A 20,882-nucleotide genomic window follows, 5' to 3' on the forward strand; every position below is an offset into this window, starting at 1 on the left:
CCAATTGGTGCTGTTGCCGGTTCTACGACATGGGAATAATGCTCCTGATCCAGACATTCATTTCCATGATTCAATTATGTACATTGATCCGAACCGATTTGATTGGGATACGCTCAAACAAAGAAACATCAATTGAGGTAGATAGCTGATACATGTAGTATATGGGCTGGTGCACTCCCTCTTTGACCGTAGCTCAGCTAAATCAACTCGGATCAAGAAAGTTGAATCATGGAAATGATGGGCGGGAGGAGGAGCATGGTTCACATACAGTGGATTTATTAACAGTTTAAAATGGAAGGAAGAGGCTATTGGCTGCCAACGATGCCCTGTTACTGATTAGTGTATAAAGCATTATCCATTCCAGTCATGCAAAAGTGCTGAGTTACACAAGCACGCCCCTGTGCATCTTTGGCTCTATCAGGGTCATACTGCTTGACAATGAACAAAGACCTCCTCTCATATAGCATCACCCTTACAGCATATGTAAAACATAAAGGTGCCTGTATCTCGAAACTTTACAATGAAGCGTGGGGTCTTTAAGAGAACCATGTTGCTCGGCGGGATGAAAGCGATCTTGTGTCAAACTATGAAGTCCATCGTGGCCAATCCCAGATTTCGCAATGTCGCCACCAGCCAAACTGGATCTGGGGGTCGACCTCTTCGACGACGACGACCAGAAAAATATTTTTTGGGCTAGTTGCGACATTGAACGCGAAACTTTCACACAAGGTGCTGTTGGCCAAGCCGAGCACATTGCTCTATTCAAAACCCCACGTTTCATTGTAAAGTTTGGAGATACAGCCACCTTTATGTTTGTAAGCGTGATGCTATATGAAGAGTGGTCTTTGTTCATTGTCAAGTAGGTGGACCCTGGCAGAGCCAAAGATGCAGAAGGACCTCTTTGGGTAACTCAGCTAAAAAGTCAGGACTTCAGGGACAATGCATGATAGGTACGCAACCCTCATTTTTATGTCATACATTGGCAGCTAATAGCCACTTTTGTGCATTCCCAACTTTTGTGCATTCTATTGTAGGTGGACGATGCCCCTGCTCCAGACATTCATTTCCATGATTAAAGTAGGTTGATCCGAGCTGATTTGGTTGAGTTACGGTCGAACAAGATTACATCGGTTGAGCTACATCGAGCGTGCTCTATGTCCAGAGTGATGTAATCTCTCTTTGACCGCAGCTCAGTCAAATCAGCTCGGATCAACCTACTTTAATCATGGAAATGAATGTCTGGAGCAGGGGCTTCCTTCCCATGCAGTGGATCTCGCAACAATGATGATTGGATAAAAGTGGCCGTTAGATAGCAATACATGCCTGTTCCTAGATGATCCGTAAAGTAATTATACATTGACCCTTTCATTCATGCAAACGTAGCTGTGTTACACAACACGACCCTCTGCATCTTTTGCTCTGCCGGGGTCCACCTACTTGACAATGAACAAAGACCACTCTTCATAGAGCATCACGCTTACAAACATAAAGGTGCCTGTATCTCCAAACTTTACAATGAAACGCGGGGTTTTGAATAGAGCAATGGGCTCGGCTTGGCCAACAGCACCTTGTGTGAAAGTTTCACGTTCAATGTCGCAACTAGCCCAAAAAATATTTTTTGACCGTCGTCGTCGAAGAGGTCGACCCTCGGATCCAGTTTAGCTGGTAGCGACATTGCGAAATCTGGGATTGGCAAGCTTGATCATGAAACTTGCACCCAAGGTGCAGTTGGCCAAGCCGAGCACATTGCTCTAATAAAAACCCCACGTTTCATTGTAAAGTTTGGAGATACAGGCACCTTTATGTTTGTAAGCGTGACGCTATATGAGAAATGGTCTTTGTTTAATGTAAAGTAGCTAGACTCTGGAGAGCCAAAGATGCAGAAGGACCTCTTTGGGTAACTCAGCTAAAAAGTCAGGACTTCAGGGACAATGCATGATAGGTACGCAACCCTTATTTTTATGTCATACATTGGCAGCTAATAGCCACTTTTATCCAATCATCATTGTTGCGAGATCCACTGCATGGAAATGAATGTCTGGAGCAGGGGCATCGTCCACCTACAATAGAATGCACAAAAGTTGGGAATGCACAAAAGTGGCTATTAGCTGCCAATGTATGATGAAAGTGAGGGTTGTGTACCTTTCATGCATTGTCCCTGAAGTCCTGACTTTTTAGCTGAGTTACCCAAAGAGGTCCTTCTGCATCTTTTGCTCTGCCAGGGTCCACCTACTTGACAATGAACAAAGACCACTTCTCATATAGCATCACGCTTACAAATATAAAGGTGGCTGTATCTCCAAACTTTACAATGAAACGTGGGTTTTGAATAGAGCAATGGGCTCGGCTTGGCCAACAGCACCTTGTGTGAAAGTTTCACGTTCAATGTCGCAACTAGCCCAAAAAATATTTTTCTGGTCGTCGTCGTCGAAGAGGTCGACCCCCAGATCCAGTTTGGCTGGTAGCGACATTGCGAAATCTGGGATTGGCCACGATGGACTTCATAGTTTGACACAAGATCGCTTTCACCCCGCCGAGCAACATGGTTCTCTTAAAGACCCCACGCTTCATTGTAAAGTTTAGAGATACAAGTGCCTTCATGTTTTGCATATGCTGTAAGGGTGATGCTATATGGAAAGTGGTCTTCGTTCAATGTCAACTAGCTGGACCCTGACGGAGCCAAAGCGACGTCTTTGTGTAACTCAGCACTTTTGCATGACCGGAAGGATCAATGGATGATACTGTATTCGATAATCCGTAACACTCATAACTGGCAGCTGATAGCCAATTCCTCCCAGTCATCTTTGTTTCCCAATCCAATACATGTGAACGATTGTCCTGCTCTAGCCCAGCAGCTCATCCTTCAACTTTCTTGATCCGAGGGGATTTGACTGAAAAACGCTCAAACACAGAAGTATCATCCAACACCAGCTCAACTCATTTTAATTTCCACTTTTTCCACTCCCAACTTCTTGCCCCTTCCTCCCGATTCTCAACTCTTAGCCCATTCAAGCACAATTACCACCTACGAACGATTGACCTGCTTCAATTGACCATGTCAATCCTACGATTGTCTTGATCCGATTGTCTTTGACTGACTGGCATGTCCATGGCGTGTACACAGCCTTTTGGGTCACCCTACTGCAACACACGCGTTCCTTGATACAACATACGCTCTTGCACACTACTCTATCACAACCAAGCGTAACAGCATTCATTGCAGCAGTTGCTATTAGCAAGTTCTTTACTCCATTGTCTCAAACAGCTTTCACAATCTTGCCACTCTACTACTACAACACACGCTCTTGCATACTCCTCTTCCACGACCCAACGTAGCAGCTGTTGCTATTAGCAAGGTCTTTACTCCATTGACTCAAGTTACTTGCAGCAACTTGATTTGATACATACGACTTCCAATGGGTGGTGTCATGCCAGCTATCAAGTACGCCGCAACACAAGCAATCTTCACCTGATTGAGGTGCGATGGAAAATGACCAAGAAAGAGAATGATCAACAGCCAGATGGAAAAGGATCAGCGGCAATATTGGATCTGCAATGGCTATGATGGATGAATGGATGGACGCCGTCAAGTCTAATGATGAGACAAATCTTGGAATGTTGCTTGGCTACTTGTCGTGTTGTCAGCAGGAACAATGGATCATATCACGTGGATACGGCCAAAGAGGATGGATTGGATGGATTTGGTTAAAGGTGTTTTACAGCCATGGATCGTATTGGAATACTCGAATCAATGCACGCAGCAGCTATTTTGCAATCACGGATGAAAGATGTTTATGACGACAGCGATCAAGAATACAATGACACAATCATTCTTGTTGACTCTACAAAAATCGGCGAAGCATGCAAATGATATGCACAGCGTGCAACTGGTAGGTTATATCATCGTACGTGAATATGCTTTGTTGATGTTTATTATGGCTTGTAGTGGGACGAGCGACATGTCGGGTCTTTACTACTTTGATCCAGGAACCACAGACGAGGCCAAGGGGTATGCTTTTGTCACCTACAAAAAATCGCCTTTCAAGTGGCAGGTGGATTTGTGTATCAGCAGCTGTTGATTTTCCATCACTTCGACTTGGTACTCCAAGATGCTCGATCACTTATGAGTTCGATCCATCATGGCAACAACTCCCATGCCCACTCATGTATAACCAAGGCTCTTTGCACCAACACTATCATACGCCCTTTCTTTCTACTTGTATGCACATCATCATCAATGGCCTTTGGTAAGTCTCAAGGATAGTCTTCATGTGATTCCCAAAACGAGGGTATTCACGATGCGTTCATCTATGTAGTTCACTTCACTTGGTATACTCATTGGTGCCTAATGGCATATGGCTGTGTTCCTTGATGGACAATTTGTGGTAGGTACAACTATCATTTATATAGATCAAATGGTCGCCTAGTCTGATAGGAATTTGGAACTCCCTTGTAGGTGGCAAAAGTACATGGAGCCAGCAGCGAAGACTCAGGAATCTCTCAAATGGGTGAGCAGTACAATTGGTCACAAGAGCAGTCGTTGGATGCCATGCATCTACTTCAACACGCCATTAAGATGTTATCATCATCGCAGTCTCATGTTCCCCATAACAGTGACAGCTGCATGCGATCCATCAGGTACGTATGCCATATACCTAGTTGTGTGACATCCTTTGCATTTATAATGCCTCACACTTTGTTATAGTACTAGCCGCCTGACTCCATAGGAGATACATTTATCACCATCTTCAAATGTCCAAGCCGAGAATAGGTGAGCGTGAAAAGAGAACAAACCAGGCATCATCTGCAATGACGTAAGTATGTGTTGTGGGAGCTTGTTTGGATCCATTTTCATGAAGGCTCATTTCTCTCTTAGTTAGCAACACAACCTTGTCCACCTCTTTGGCCGATGGAACAAGTAGCATCGAGGGCAGGTATGTAATGTTTTCATTGTTGTCTTTACAATGGCCCAATGCTGATATACATTTGTCCCTTTATGAATGCCAGAGTCAGGATCAGCAAGCGGATTGCGTCGAAGCATGAGAAATGCCATACCTCCCAGTAACGAAAAGCGATGATTACAAGTGTCATTCACATACCACATTGGATACAATTACATATCAACACCACCCCAAATCACATATCAGCTTCCAATGTTTATATTCATTTATACCTTCAATGTATCGTTGTATGCTTCTACTTATTAAAAAGGTTCTCTGTATTTCGTTAATATCATGATGGGTATGAATAGATAATAGCGATGTCATGCATTAATGGACATAGTTGGCAAAGGATGTGATTAAAAGTGGACCACTCTTGAATTTGGCATGACAAAAGGACAATCCATGAATGTTGCCGATTCACGTTTTTTCATCTCCCAGGTCACCCGCGTAGAGTATAGATTGTCCTTGATGTTATGAATGATCGACAAGCGACATGCACAAACTCTGTTATCGCCGCCCACATGAGGCTAATGCAGGGGCAAAGCATGTTCTTAGAAGTTCTGTGATGATGTCGGAAGACCCTTCAAAATTTGGCAGGTGTCCCTAGATATGACCCCGTTACACACATGTACGCCATCTGTTGCAAAATGAATAATGTACATCACGCACCCATACATCCTGTTTCGCAATCATCATTCATGCTACAGCAGTACGTAGCAATTCACCTAACGATAATAACTTGAATGAAGGCCCCAATTGAATGTCATTGGGTAGAACTAATTTGCATACTTCCACTTGAATCAAAAGTGGAATCCCAACATTTGTGGTATGCTGTAAGTAGGATGCAGCCAGGACATCGCATACTGCATTTCATACAGTATCAACAACGGCCATGACGGCTATAATGAGCATGGCCCCTCGGATGGCTCTTTCTTAGCAACGTACCATTGTATATGAGGGATGATCTCCGAACAGCGTCCATAAAGAGATTATCCCCATTACTTTCGTTTGAGGATATGCGTAGTTTATCGTTGTCGTGGGTCGATGGCATTTTTGAAGCATCACGCATATGCATGTACCTGACCACTGGTTTAATGTAATAAGGTATGCTGTAGCATCGTTCCTGCTATAAACGTGCCTAATGTTCAAGGGGTCTGCAGTAATCACGGCATACAATATAGATGTTGTACATAAATGCACACTAAATCCAGCTACATGTAGCTTTCAGTGTGTATGTTGACATGAGGATGGATGTTTCTTTTTTCCAAAATTACAGTTTACAACAACTTAGTTGCATAGTGTAGGAACTAACATCGACGAAGCGACGTTACGAGGCGGTTTGTGACTGATAAAGAGTATAATTATATAAATGATACGTACAATCTTTTAAGATCATATCATCATCTCACCCAACATCTACCAGCAGCAATTACCTCTACGTGATGAAATTCAACCTGAACCTCTTGCCTAGCATTTCACTCTTGCTTGTGCTTCCGTCCCAGTTGGTGATGGCCAAGCCATTCAACCCTTGGGACCCCCAGGGTTCACTCAATGCCATCAAAAGTAGTTGTTATGGCCCGAGCGGCCAATGCACGACCTACAATGATTGCGAGTCTAGCTGTAAGTAAAGTCCAGCTATGTATGAAACAGCATGGCACTAACTGCTATATACTCCCTTCCTAGTTGGTTACGACCGTTGCTGTTATCATGGATCATGCTATCTGGCGCCGACGCTATCCGTCGCATCCTGGGAATTTACATGTAGTATCCCCAATATGGACCAAGGCTGCCCATCATCGTAAATTATACACATTGTCATTCTGTCACCGTTGACATATCGTACCATGGAAATAAAGCCCTTTGGTCTACGACCGATATTAGCCGTTTTGATGAAGACGATTGTATGACCAATATGATTGACTAACGAAAGGAGTGGAGTTGTTGTGTGATGAGGGATGAATATAAATCACGTGCATGAACATGTATGTATGATGTATAATTTGCTTAGTTTTGGTCCTTGCTTCGCCTTCCACAACACACAACGCACGCAAGTCCCAGAACTAATGCAAGAACCCATATCTCATCCACCATCTATGGCACAAGACATCATCTCTAAATAAGCTCTCATCATCTACACTCATTTCCCTATCCTGTTATCGATACATAGTACCCATCTCTCTCCCTTTTTATAAAAATTGATGTTTTAGATGTACGATCGCTGGTGGATTGTTGATGCATGCCAACGAGTATTTATTTACAACGACAAATCTTTGTGGGTGCTGGTACAATGATATCATCAAGAGAAAAGAAAAGTGGGATTGGCCATTGTTCAACATGCATGAACACAGCAGCTTTGGTGGTGGTGTGGGGGGGGGACGATGATTGATAACTCAGTTGAGTCGCCAACAGCATACACTACGACATCCTTTCTCCACCAATGTCAGCTACGCAGTCCGAGCTATCCAAAGGACACCGAGCACTACTCGACCTGGAAGGACGATTCAATGCCAAGTCGCATGGCATAGTTTTAGGCATTCAAGGATCCCAGATCGAGGCACTCGCGTCGTGCATTGATATCTTTGATCAGTTCCCTTATCCTGTCATTATCAACGCAGCCATTCTCAAACTCGCTGACTGGTTTCGTCTCAGGTATGTGTGGCATGTGCATGTGTATGCGTCAAGTATTGACTAACTCTTCTCTCTGCAGCAATAATGTGATCAAGTTTTATGTGTATCGCGTATTCAAGCAAGCAGCCAAGCAGCATTTGAACAAGGTCTTCAACGTCGAAGAAACGGTCAAACGCGTTATGCCCGTATTAGGAAGCAACGATCCAATCGCACGTGCCATCACGCTTCGGTAAGCTCTACAATCAAAGTAGATATGCATTGGACTCAATGTTGTCTCTTTTAGGATCTTGGGATGCATGTCAATGATTATTGCCGACAAATTGGATGTTCATCATGCGTAAGTCGCTGTCTTCTCTTTCTACTCAAGTTTGCATTCTAAAAAGAGAGATCATTTGATAGGATCCTGCAACGACTGGAATCTGCTACGGATCGTCCCGAATTGGAGGCTGCTATATGGGCAGCAGATCGAATTTGTGCCGTTTCGCTTCGTTTTGCCCCGTTTATTCTTCCACGCATTGAGGCCAAGTTAGATGGTAAGTGAGATGGATGGTCATACACGCCATTTCTTTACTCATCCTTCGAATTTAGATACCACGGTGTCACTCCACACAAAGTTGAGATTGGTCAAGCTCTATCGCCATATGCATCAGGATATGAGCATGACACGAAGGGTAAGTCGCACATGAGTGAGGGGGTAGCTCTCCTAAGCATCCAATGATCCTCATTTATTCTCTTTAGGCACGAGAAAGTTGCACGAATCTCTTATCCAATCCTGATCTCGATGAAAAATTGACCATCACGACATTGAGGACATTGAGCATGTTGTTAAAGGAAGCTGTATTTGATCGTAAACAACAGGTATTCTTCTTTGACCATAGAGATCGAGGGATGGTTACTAATCCATATCATCCGTAGATGGAGCGTCTATTTGATTATGCATTGAATGATCCTCGAGAAAATGTATCCATTGAAGCCCTTGATGATCTTGTTCTTTTGGCACACAATGATATTGCGGTGGATACGTCTCGCGTGTATGTAAGTTATTTCCATCCCCCCACCCATCTTTTTTTCTCTTTTCTCATCTATGGAAATGGCAGCGGATTCTTGAATTGGTGACCATGCAATCGGGAAAAGCATCCACAATTGGAAGACGCTACGTTTGTGCTCGCTTGATGCTTCGATCCTATAGCCAGCTTGTAGGACAAAAGTTGGGCTCCATATGGTCTTCAGAAAGCCATCTCATTCATCAAGTCTTGGACACATGTGAACGCAACTTGCAGGATGCCATTGCCAAGAAGAATATCATTTATTTGATCACTTTTGCACGATTCTTGATCACTTTTATCGAGATTGGACAACAATCAGCATCCACTCACCACTTGGATGATATGCGAGCCGTATTGAATGAAGCAGCCATTCGCCTCAATGGACATTTGAATACCTTATCGATCGACGACCTTGTGCATACCCTACGTCATCGACGTAACATGTTGGATACGGTAAGTACATTGATTCACTCCATTGTCAGTGTGTGTGTTACTCATTGCTCGCCCTGCAGGTGACCCGATTTATGAGATTGCGAGCCAACACACTGCTTTTGATTGAGGAATTTGACTTTAACCGTGTCTATGCGGATACGTTTGATACCATGACAAAAACAACCGATGGTGAGTGAAGTTGATCCACCAGGAATCCAATTTGACCTTGTGAATCAAAATTCAACACTAGATACCATCATTGATCGGCTGGTTCCGTTTTTGACTTTGGTCGCCACACGTTGTGCAGGCTTGAATGAATGGTTCCCTGACAAGGCGTTCAATTGCATGCGACACAATTATTCTCGGCCATGTTTATTTGTATGTTGACTTTCTTTGCCTCTTGTTATAAGAGACTCATGGTCGTCTATAGGTAAATACAGTGAAGCTTCTATTTCGGATATCCAAGCAAGCATCATCACATCAACGAGAACACTATTCCCAACAACTTTTACCGCTTTTGAATGCATTTGGTGGATGGGACGAGGTCACAGGCAGCTACAAAAAGAATACATGGCCTCTTTATATTATTGCTCGAGAAGCTGGAAATCATGGATGGCACAAGATTATGCACCACATCCTTCAAAGCTTGAGTCAAACGGTATGTTGTTGTGATCATCCCTATACACCATTATCCTGATTTTGTTTCCTTATAGATAGATTCAGAAGCCAGCAAATACTGGTTGTTATCCTTGGCGGTGTTTGCAAACGCTGAAGCTGTCTTGGCAGAATCCGATCCAGGTTCCTTATCCACCGTCAATGAGCTTTATCTTCGCAGCTTGACACAGTTTCAGGTAAGGGCGATCCTATGATGTGATAAAAGAATCTTGTTGTTGATCCTATCCTATCCCACAACATGGCAGGCATTTCGATCCTTGACGGGCATGAAAGTTTTTGGACTATGGTTTATGCAGCTACGCAAAGAAATGATATCCACCATCGATCAGCTTCATCAACGCATGTGCCTTTCGCGTGAAACATTAGCACAGCGTCGGAAAATGACAAAAATGGCAAGTTCATGTTCCTGATTCTCGTCATTTGTTTGCTAACCTTTTACGTTTAGGTCTTGCATTGTGCAGATCGTTTCCGAGAGTTGGCGTTTCGATATGATTTTCTTACCCGGTCTTTCTTTGGCCTTGATAAGGAGACAGTGGGTTGCCTGGATACATTCAAGACATGTGCCTTGCTATATGAACTTGCTATACAAACGGCATTGAATCGCAGGTAAGAAGAAGGGGGAAAAGGATAAGGATATGGGATGATTTCTGATTTCAGTGGTAGAGAGGGCATTGACCCTTCCTTGATCCCTCTTCTTGGAAACGACAATGGCGAACAAGATGTGGCTTTGTTATCAACATGCAAGAGTTTCATGCATACCATTATGGAATGGAGTGACACACATGAGTTTTCGGTGGGTATTGGGAGGATGGGGCTTTTGGGATCCACAGTGGCTAATAATATCAATTTAGCACAGGGAACAAGATATCCGAGAATTCAGCAACAAGATTATTCGACAACCATTGCATTTACCACGTTACTTTTTCCATGCCCAAAGGAATCTTACTGTTCAGGTACCAGTGACATTTTAAAATCCACCATGTTCTTTTTACTCATCCTATATACATAACCCAGCTTACAACCGAGCCACGTCTAAGCGATCAATCGGATTCAATCACACTTAAAGGAAATGAAGATCTTGTCATCAACTTTGAAGGCTTTGTCCAAAATGAGATTCAGGAGAAGGGTAAGAAAGGATACTGCGCCTTTTATACATGCCACCATTGACCCCCTTTTTCTCTTTAGATACAATGCATATATTCACCAAGGCGTCAATTGTTTGTTATGTGACTCATGAGAATGCACGTCATTTCCAAGACCAATTGGGCATTGATATGATCTTATCCGATCCACCAGAGACCTCAACACATCCATCCAATGGGGTAAGTAATACTTTGGTTGTATCAAGAGGGGGATGCCTAACATCGTTTTTCTACCTAGGTCACGTTTCTTCAACCACCTACCACGTTTACTGCGGATGTCGTCAATTCCTACTTTTCTTGCAAGGGGCTGTTGCATATGCCATCCACTACCACCACCAGCAGTGATAACACGCCTCGCATACCACGTGAAGGATGGCTGAATGTGTTTGTGAATATTATCGATAAGGATTTGAATGTATGGGCGATGGGCCCTTGTCACTCGGGACGAATTTCATGGATCCAATAAATACCAATAACGCTTCCCGATATGGGAATGTAAAGAAAAAAGCAAATCGTTTTATTATATTATGTGGCGCAGTGCTCCTTTATTTGTATACGAATCCAGATATTTGGTAGAGATGTCAGCTTTTATGGTGATTCAAGATGATTCAGCGATGGTTATCTTGGCTACTACATACATGATGGTGGTTCCCTTCAACACATACATACACAGCCTCACTTTTGTCCCATGTGTCCAATGCCAATGCAACAGCCGCAGCAGCAAGAATGCCTAGAAATGATGATGCAGCCAGCGAAATTACGTGTGCTGCGTGACGACAGTCTAGTAGTAGCATGGACAAAAAGAGACGTTTTGACCTAAAACAGCAACGATGAGGGTGCGTGCGACATTGTTCCGCAGCAACGCACATGCCATTATATATTGAGAAAGCACTCCCATTTCTTTTTACATCCTTCCTTGCTTTTCGTGACACACACACACGCACACACACACACGATGGAGACTTGTAGTCTATCGGTACATACACACATTGAATGATCCACCTCTATGTCATGGACACCTTGCCTCTAATACTATTATGTACTCTACAACACCTACCACCACTACAGGAGATCTGGGATGGCCTGGATTTCTCTCCATGCTTTCGAGCAATGTATGTGTGATGATAATGAAGATGGCACCATTGTTGTTGTAATGACCCATTGTTTTCTCTTTCATTTACCAGGGTCATTGATACCTTGATACCCATTGTCTTGTTGCTAGGATCATTGTCTTTTATTTTAAAAGCATGGCTCCGTTCACGACGATCTTCTTTTCATTCCGCACTTTATGCACCGCTTAAACAACATGCTGTTACTTCCTATGGCACCACTTCTCCGTCCCTTGACGACAATCAACAAGATGACCAAGACGACAATGACACACCCTCATCCTCCACCATTGCTTCCAATCAGTCATACGAGGTGCCATTAAAGCGATGGTCCATTTACAACCTCACACGATTAGCAGGCACATTGCTTCAACTCGCAATCTCTGCTGGTGCATTACGTACGCTCTTGGCCCATGAATACACTCTCGATACAGCAGTCGAAGGCTCAAGTTCAAATGTATTTACATCATCCATTGCAGACTGTGTATACTGGGTAAGTGTGTTGGGATGGTGAGATGGATTACATATGAAAAGGCTAATGATGATGATGATATCGTAGACCTGTTTGCTCGTATTATCAGTGGGTGCCACCTTTAGCAACAGCTCGTTCATGATGGCGACCATTACCAAGCATGTGGATATCTTGCTTCTCACGAATCTGGTGGTCCAATGTGTGAATATGAGATCCTTTTTCCTGGTGCATTACACAAACATTGATTCGATCGGCTACACACGCGCCATTGTTTCCGCTTGTGTTACCCTGTTCATGTTGGCGATCTTGATCCATGAAGAACGCGGTGCTCCTGGTCAACCTATCATGACAGACACGGTAAGTCACTTTTCCAGGAACACAGGATGGTGACTAATTATTTGTGTCTACAGGGCCGCCCCATGTCTACTGAAATGTGGGCTTCTACGTATTCCAAATTCATGTTCAGTTGGGTGGCTCCCATGTTGAAAGAAGGATACCAAAGGACATTGAATGCAGATGACTTGGTTGAGCTGACACCACAAAACCGAGCCAAGAACGTTCTGCAAAAGTACCAGCATCATCGATCACCTTCCTTGTTTTGGGGCATCATCCGTACTTATAAGAAGGAATTGGCAACACAAGCTGGATGGTGTATACTTTGGAATGGTAGGTATTATTCAAATGGGCATTTACAAGTACTAATGACCTACTCTAGCTTGCTTGTTTGGACCTCCCGTGTTCCTGAATAAGATCATCAAGTACATTGAGAATCCACACCCTGATGAGCCACCCTCCATCGCCTACTTTTATGTGCTCCTATTATTCCTTTCTGCTGCCTCTCAAGCCCTTGCACTTCAACAAGCATTGTACATTGGAAGGACGCTTGGTGTTCGAGTGCAGGCCATTATTGTCGGTGAAGTCTTTGCCAAAGCCTTGCGTAAGCGTGAAGGGGATCGTGAGGAGGAGAAGAATGACACCACTACTACCACCACTACCGAGAACGAGGAGGGCAAGGATGAGAAGAAATCCGAAGGCAACGTCAACAATTTGCTATCCGTGGATTCACTTCGAATCAGTGATTTTATGGCCTATTCGTTTCAATTGTATGGTGCAGCCATTCAAATGGTCGTCAGCGTCGTCTTGCTCTACAACTTGCTTGGCACAGCAGCATTATGGGGTCTTGGTGTGATGGTCCTTACACAACCTGTGGTGATCCTTGTCAGCCAACGCTTTGAAAAGATCCAAGACCAAGTCATGTCTGCCACCGACAATCGTATCAAAAAAGTCAACGAGTTGCTATCATCCATTCGCATCATCAAATTCTTTGCATGGGAAAAGGAATTCAAGAAACGGGTGATGGATGCACGAGAAAACGAGCTCAAGTTACTTCTTGCACGTCTCTACATGCATGTGCACATCACCAACACCTGGTTCTTTATTCCTATCTTGATCATGATCACAGTCTTTTATGCCTATACAAGAACCTATGATCTCACGGCAGCTACGGCATTCACTGCTCTTGCCCTTTTCAACATTCTTCGCTTTGCTTTGGATGAACTACCCATGTTTATTACTTGGGCTCTTCAAGGACGTGTCTCTGCTAAGCGTGTTCAAAAGTTCTTGGCCGAAGATGAAGTAGCCTCTCCTCCTCAGCACACGATCATGCATGCCGATATTGGTTTTGTGGATAACGCTGCCTTTGGATGGGAAAAGGATAAGCCTATTATCAAGAATCTCAACTTGTCATTTCCTCGTGGCAAATTATCAGTCGTGTGTGGCCCTACTGGATCAGGCAAAACCACCTTGTTGGCAAGCTTGCTTGGAGAAACGTATCGCATCCGTGGCAGTGCACATCTTCCTCGTACTGTTCCCACCAAGTCCAAGACCCCTGTTGGCGGTGCAGCATCAGGCATCGCTTATGTCGCACAAACTGCATGGCTTCAAAATCGCAGCATTCGCGACAACATTTTATTCGGATTGCCTTATGATCCAGAGCGTTATGAACAAGTGCTCTATATCACAGCTCTCACAAAGGATTTGGAAATTTTTGAGTATGGCGACTCTACTGAAATTGGCGAAAAGGGTGTCACGTTGAGTGGTGGACAAAAGCAAAGGTACACGTTTGTTGGATAGTTGTAATAGACACACTTGCTCATTGTTGATACGTACTTTTAGAATGGCCATTGCAAGAGCTGTGTATTCTCAAGCTGAGACCGTTATCCTTGATGATTGTTTGAGTGCTGTCGATGCACATACAGCAAAGCATTTATATGAGCATTGTATCACAGGAAGCTTGAGTAAGTATAGCTACATTCAATTTCCACGATACAAGCTCATCATCCATTATAATGTGCATAGTGAAAGGTCGAACGGTTATCCTTGTGACACATCATGTTGCTTTGTGTCTTGATGGTGCTTCCTATGTCGTTGCTATGAAAGATGGCCAAGTCCTTGGTGCTGGTGATCCCTCCACCGTCTTGAAAAGTGGTGCACTTGGTGAAGAGCTTGCCAATACCTATGATGAAGAACGCAAAAAGGAATCTGGTTCCTCTGGAGAGAAAACGGATGGCATCGTACCTGTGGTACCAGAAAAGGTTCAGCTGGCCAAGGAAGATGGTACAGGCAAATTGGTCAAGGAGGAGGAACGCGCTGAAGGATGGGTGTCATGGTCTGTTTACGAGGCCTATATTCGTGCATCAGGAGGCTATGCATTCTGGGGTATCATTTTGGTTGCCTTTTGCTTGAACCAAGCCGTGATTTTCTCTCAAGACTATTGGATCAAGATTTGGACAAGTGCTTACGAGACCAAGCGTCACGATTTGGGTGTCTTGACGGCTCTCAGTACACATTCATCTCTCTTGCTGAATTCCTTGTCGCTATCAATGGATGCACCACCGCCTTCAGAAGACGCTCCACAGCAGCCGCAGCACGTCAACGTGACCTATTACCTTGGGATCTATGCTCTGATTGGATTTCTTGCTCTTCTTGCTACCACAGCTCGATCACTTATCATTTACTATGGATCAATTCGGGCATCACGTCGTCTTCATGAAAAGCTGTTGCAAAAGATCCTTCGTGCCAAGATTCGATTCTTTGACAGTACACCTCTTGGACGTATCCTCAATCGTTTTTCAACGGATATGGAAGCCATTGATCAAGAAGTCTCACCCATGGTGGCATTCGTTCTCTTTTCCATTGTTTCCATGTTTTGCATGTTGATTCTTGTATCCACGGTGCTTCCAGCATTCCTTATCCCTGGTACATTCATTGCCGTCGTTTTTGTCTTTATTGGCATGTACTATTTGGCAACCTCACGTGATATGAAGCGATTGAATTCGGTGTCTCGCAGCCCCATTTACGTTCAATTCAGTGAAACCCTCAATGGTGTCAGCACCATCCGTGCCTTTGGAGCACAACCACGCTTTGTCAAGGAGAACTATGATTTGGTGGACAACAACAATCGACCCTTTTTGTGGATGTGGGCAACCAACCGCTGGCTCCATTCACGTATCGAATTATTGGGTTCCAGTGTGTGCTTCTTTACCGGCTTGGTCATTATGCTAGCACGCTCATGGATTGATCCTGGTTTGGCTGGTCTTTGTCTAAGCTATGCTCTTCAATTCACCGATCATATCATTTGGATCGTACGTGGCTATGCACAAAACGAGATGAACATGAACTCCATTGAACGTGTACAAGAGTATATGGATATTGAAGAAGAGGCACCCGAAAACATTCCTGCAACATGTCCTCCAAAGAGTTGGCCTGAAACTGGAGCTGTCAAGGTTGAGGATTTGGAAATGAGGTATTCACAGGATAGCCCTGCTGTGCTACATCGCATCTCCTTTGAGACCAAACCAAGAGAAAAAGTGGGCATTGTTGGAAGAACTGGAAGTGGTAAGTCTTTTACTTAAAGGGAGCATTTTCAATGTGAGCTTATAAGTGTCAATAGGAAAATCGACGTTGGCACTCTCTATATTCCGATTCATGGAGGCAAGCCATGGCAGGATCTTGATTGATGATGTGGATATTGCAACGCTGGGCTTACAAGATTTACGTTCTCGGTTGACTATCATTCCTCAAGACCCTGTTTTATTCTCGGGCACTTTGCGCAGTAATCTTGATCCCTTTGGTCAACATGATGATGCAGAGTTATGGGCAGCATTGAAACGATCCCATTTGATTGATCAACAAAAAGCCGGTGATGGTAGCGGCAGCGAGCAAAAGAATATCACCTTGGATTCGGTTGTCTTGGAGAATGGCAACAATTGGTCGCAAGGACAACGTCAGCTGATTGCACTTGCACGAGCTCTTGTCAAGAAATCCACATTGATCATTTTGGATGAAGCAACATCATCGGTTGATTTTGACACGGACCGCAAGATCCAAGAAACCATTCGAGCTGAACTCACGCAATCATCACTTTTATGCATTGCCCATCGTATTCGCACAGTGGCAGATTATGATCGTATCCTTGTATTGGATCAAGGCCGAGTGAAGGAATTCGATACGCCGTACAACCTTATTACACGAGAAGATAGCGTTTTCCGACAAATGTGTCAACGTAGCGGTGAATTTGATGAGTTGTTGGAGATTGCCTCTGCAAAACATGCAGCATAGCTTAGCATACCTATGATGATATTTGAAAATATAGACGTGATCATTTTATTGCAAGTGCATGTGGGGATGACAGAAGTTTGGTTTATGCAGGCCGAGCAATGTCTAATTACCATTGTGGAAGGCATTATGGCAATGAAGCAGTTAGAGTGTACCATCATCAAAGTGAATGAAATGCATTTGGAAAAGACGAATGAGAGCACCAAGTTTATGTTAGCTCCACATTTTCGTGTTACACCCACCCACAGCATTTATTCTCAATTCCTCAAATTCAGTAGGTGTCTGTATACATCAGCAGTATTCTCAGCTTTCTCTAAATCAAGCTGGTGTGCACCATCACTAATTGTCATATACAATACATAATCGAAAGTTGCCATGGACCTCAGACCATACATATCCATATAAGAATCAAGCTTGGACAAGAAAAGCCGCCATACTCTAACTGGATCGCTCATCCTTGGCATGCTGATTTGGAACATCCCGAGGACACCATAAACATAATCCACAGGGTTCATACAAGCCCTACGGCAATTAGCCAATGCCTCAATCAGGTTGTAGAACTCCCTTGATGTCTGAATTCCGATACGTTGCTTGCTGAATTTTCTAGCATACGATATCTCGCGCATCCAATCGTTTAATTCCGATAAAAACATCCTTCTTGAGGGACCAATATGTCCTACGCAATAGAGGTTAACAGTGTTTACCCAAAATAGCCCAAGCAGATTATGGCCTACCAGCACATCGTCTCTCAAAATTTAACGTAAGGTATGGCACGTCTCCAAACTTGTTCAGTAGATCATCCACAGTGATTGTGCTGCTTTGAGTTTGATGAGTGACCGTTTCCGCCATTAAACGCACCTCTCCAAAAGGTAGAACTATCTCTTGCCAAGTCCGCAAAAGATTCCACCATTGGCATTGCTTCAAATCGGATAGTAGGGACACCAAGTGGGTTAGCTTTCGAAAACGATATTGGTGGTCTTCGTCTGAAAATAGCCCCTCTTCCATTAGTGGAAAGAGCTCTGGTATCAATGAAGGGCCACAATCGAGCAGTACAATACATTCAAGACAACAAGAATAAATGTCGCCCGTTATATCCAATGACGTATCCGTACGTGCACACAAGGTGTCGATCCACCAATAACTGCCAGGATGATCCTTGAGCAATAAAAGTAATGAAACGCGTTTTTCTGGTCGCACCGAAACTGGTTCCATAGGACATCCTTCTTCGTCATCCACGTAGTCCTTGATTTCATCCCAATAATATTGGCTGTCTTCTGAGGAGAGTTCCATTCCCCAAAGATGCGACAGCGTATAGTAAAACGATGGGATGTCTTTCGATTCGTTAATCTTTCTTTTTATGCGTTCTTGATGATATGCATCGTTGGCAGGTCGTATAACTTTCATCTTGCCATCATTTTCTGGCACGTAGAGAAGCAAAAAGCGTGGGTCGGCTAAGAGTGCATTGAGCCCTTTTTCAAAGAATCGTTTATGCTTGTTGCCTTTGTCAATCTTTATCTAAAGACGGAGCCTCATGAGCATAACCTTAGTTGAATACCGAACTTGCATACTTTGAAGAGATCGTCGACTCCATCAGAGTCGCTTGTCATATTGAGAAAGGAAAGAAAAGGCTGAAGGAGTGCAGAGACTACATTCCTATTATTTGTACGTGTATGTTGTGTCACAATGCAAGGCGGTGATATGAGCACACGACCCGTTTTATCTTTACGTATCGGAAAGACGCAGGGAAGTAATTATGCTTTCTTGGTATAGCATACGAAACAAAGGGTATGTCAAAAAAGGAAAGTGCCACAAACGATTTGGCGTCGTCGTTGTGGCACCTTGACTTATCATTTGTACTTGATGGCGATGACCCTCACGTGTATTGGTATAAGCAATCACCCATAGCATCCTCGCTTATGATAGAGGTCCTGGAAGAACCATCAAACATTTATTCCCTGTCATCGAACGTTGAACTCATTTCAAGCAGATCTTTGTAGACGTCAGTCATATTTTTAACTTCCAGTAAATTGACTTGAAGTGCACGATAGCTGATTTTATAAGAATTGCTGCTCATGCTGTCGAATGTCTCCTCAATCTTAAAGCCATTCTTTTCCATATAATTATCAAGCTCGGACACGAAACGCCGCCAAACTTGAACCGGGTCGCTCATCCTTTCGATGTTTATCTCGAACATCCCGAGGACACCATACACGTAATCCACAGGATCATAACAATGCCTCTGGGACTTACCCAGTGCGTCAATGATATTGTAGAATTCCCGTGGTACCTTAACTCCAACACGTTGCTTATTGGATTTTCTAGCAAACGCTATCTCGCGAATCCACTCGTCTAATTCTTGTAACTTTGACATACCAAAAAGCCCTGCTCAATGGATTAGTCGAGTTTGTTGAGAAGGTATACGCACCTTAGATAGCTTACCGATGACATCCTTGCAACGATACTCTATATTTAGTGTAAAGTATGGCACATCTCCAAACTTGTCAAGTAGATCATCCACGGTGATTGTGTTACGTTGAGGTTGATGAGTGCCTTTTTCTGCCATAAGACACACTTCTCCAAAAGGTAGAGCCATCTCCTGCCAAGTCCACACACGATTCCACCATCGGCTTTGCCTTAATTTGAATAGTAGATGTACCAGCTTGGATAGCTTTTGATAACGATTGATGTCGTCTTCATCAGAAAATACTCCCTCTTCCACCAGTGGAAGGAGTTGTGGTATCAAGGTAGGTTCACAATCGATCATGGCAATACATTCAAGGCAACAAGAATAGATATCACCCATAATATCCAATGGCGTAGATCTACGTGCACACAAGACATCAATCCACCAATAACTGCCGGGATGATCTTTGAGCAATGCAAGTAATGGATCGCGTTTTTCTGGTCGCATGGAAACGGATTCCATGGGATTTCCATTTTCGTCATCCACGTAGTCCTTGATTTCATCCCAATAATATCGGTTGTCTTCTGAAAGTCCCCAAAGATGCGACAACGCATAATAAAAAGATGGAATGCCTTTCGCTTCGTTAATCTTTCTTTTTATGCGTTTTTGGTGATATGTATCGTTGGCAGGTCGTACAACTTGCATCTTGCTGCCTTCATCTTCTGGCACGTAGAGGAGCAAAAAGTGTGGGTCGGCTAAGAGTGCATTGAGCCCTTTTTCAAAGAATCGTTTATGCTTGTTGCCTTTGTCAATCTCTATCTAAAGAGGGAACCTCATGAGTATGATCCTGGTTGTAATACCGAACTTGCATACTTTAAAGGGATTGACGATTTCATAAGTGTCGCTTGTCATATTGAGAGAAGGAAAGAAATAAACTAAAGTAGTGCAAAGCTACATTCCTCCTACTTGTATGTGTACATGTTGTGTCACGATGCAAGGCGGTGATCATATACGCCCACCAATATCGAAAAGTAAAGCATTCATGTAAATGAGCACACGGCCCGTTTTATATTTATTATCGGAAAAGACGTAGGAAAGGAAATTAGTTTCTTGGTAGTATAAAGAGCACTATACGAAAGTGTCATTCCACCCAAAGAAAAAAGAAGGGCGTTCCAGAAAAAAAAAGTGCCACAAACGGCTTCAAGGTACTGGTGACCGGATGCTTTCCGGGTCTACATCATCACCGAAAAGGAAGGATCAGCTCTAATGCTATGCACGTGATCTATCGCTCATACCTAGCATATGCACAATAGGATGAACAAGGTGATGGTAATGTGTCAAAAGCGGTATTGCATACCGACCATTGTCATCAAGCAGGGAGACCAAGGGGACACAGCCATTATCAAGATGGGCG

The 20,882-nt window shown here is 43.6% G+C and overlaps 5 protein-coding genes across 5 annotated transcripts; 3 read left to right on the forward strand and 2 right to left on the reverse strand.

Annotated features, from left to right (window-relative positions):
• Positions 1 to 620: 620 nt before the first annotated feature.
• Positions 621 to 1,755, forward strand: O0I10_008406 (uncharacterized protein; the record flags this gene model as incomplete). Its single annotated transcript, XM_058488409.1, has 2 exons — positions 621 to 815; positions 1,663 to 1,755. 2 exons carry the CDS (start codon positions 621 to 623, stop codon positions 1,753 to 1,755), a joined length of 288 nt encoding a protein of 95 aa, XP_058340879.1.
• A 5,625-nt stretch (positions 1,756 to 7,380) lies between these two features.
• On the forward strand, positions 7,381 to 11,332 carry O0I10_008407 (uncharacterized protein; the record flags this gene model as incomplete). Its single annotated transcript, XM_058488410.1, has 19 exons — positions 7,381 to 7,592; positions 7,651 to 7,800; positions 7,855 to 7,908; positions 7,971 to 8,104; positions 8,160 to 8,242; positions 8,310 to 8,429; positions 8,487 to 8,606; positions 8,669 to 9,070; positions 9,130 to 9,238; positions 9,300 to 9,427; positions 9,480 to 9,707; positions 9,763 to 9,900; positions 9,970 to 10,116; positions 10,170 to 10,330; positions 10,382 to 10,517; positions 10,576 to 10,677; positions 10,739 to 10,850; positions 10,910 to 11,046; positions 11,105 to 11,332. 19 exons carry the CDS (start codon positions 7,381 to 7,383, stop codon positions 11,330 to 11,332), a joined length of 2,901 nt encoding a protein of 966 aa, XP_058340880.1.
• Positions 11,333 to 11,821: 489 nt separating this feature from the next.
• On the forward strand, positions 11,822 to 17,067 carry O0I10_008408 (uncharacterized protein; the record flags this gene model as incomplete). The annotated part of the gene is made up of 9 exons (XM_058488411.1): positions 11,822 to 11,842; positions 11,935 to 11,978; positions 12,051 to 12,468; positions 12,535 to 12,804; positions 12,858 to 13,113; positions 13,163 to 14,561; positions 14,623 to 14,744; positions 14,806 to 16,344; positions 16,400 to 17,067. The coding sequence occupies 9 exons, from the start codon at positions 11,822 to 11,824 to the stop codon at positions 17,065 to 17,067; spliced, it is 4,737 nt and encodes a 1,578-aa protein (XP_058340881.1).
• A 254-nt stretch (positions 17,068 to 17,321) lies between these two features.
• Positions 17,322 to 18,671, reverse strand: O0I10_008409 (uncharacterized protein; the record flags this gene model as incomplete). Its single annotated transcript, XM_058488412.1, has 3 exons — positions 17,322 to 17,740; positions 17,799 to 18,579; positions 18,633 to 18,671. The coding sequence occupies 3 exons, from the start codon at positions 18,669 to 18,671 to the stop codon at positions 17,322 to 17,324; spliced, it is 1,239 nt and encodes a 412-aa protein (XP_058340882.1).
• Positions 18,672 to 19,012: 341 nt separating this feature from the next.
• Positions 19,013 to 20,380, reverse strand: O0I10_008410 (uncharacterized protein; the record flags this gene model as incomplete). Its single annotated transcript, XM_058488413.1, has 3 exons — positions 19,013 to 19,446; positions 19,504 to 20,287; positions 20,342 to 20,380. The coding sequence occupies 3 exons, from the start codon at positions 20,378 to 20,380 to the stop codon at positions 19,013 to 19,015; spliced, it is 1,257 nt and encodes a 418-aa protein (XP_058340883.1).
• Between the last annotated feature and the right edge of the window lie 502 nt (positions 20,381 to 20,882).

Source organism: Lichtheimia ornata, assembly GCF_029851405.1.
Source record: "Lichtheimia ornata isolate CBS 291.66 chromosome Unknown scaffold00044, whole genome shotgun sequence".
In the NCBI taxonomy this organism is placed as follows: Eukaryota; Fungi; Mucoromycota; class Mucoromycetes; order Mucorales; family Lichtheimiaceae; genus Lichtheimia; species Lichtheimia ornata.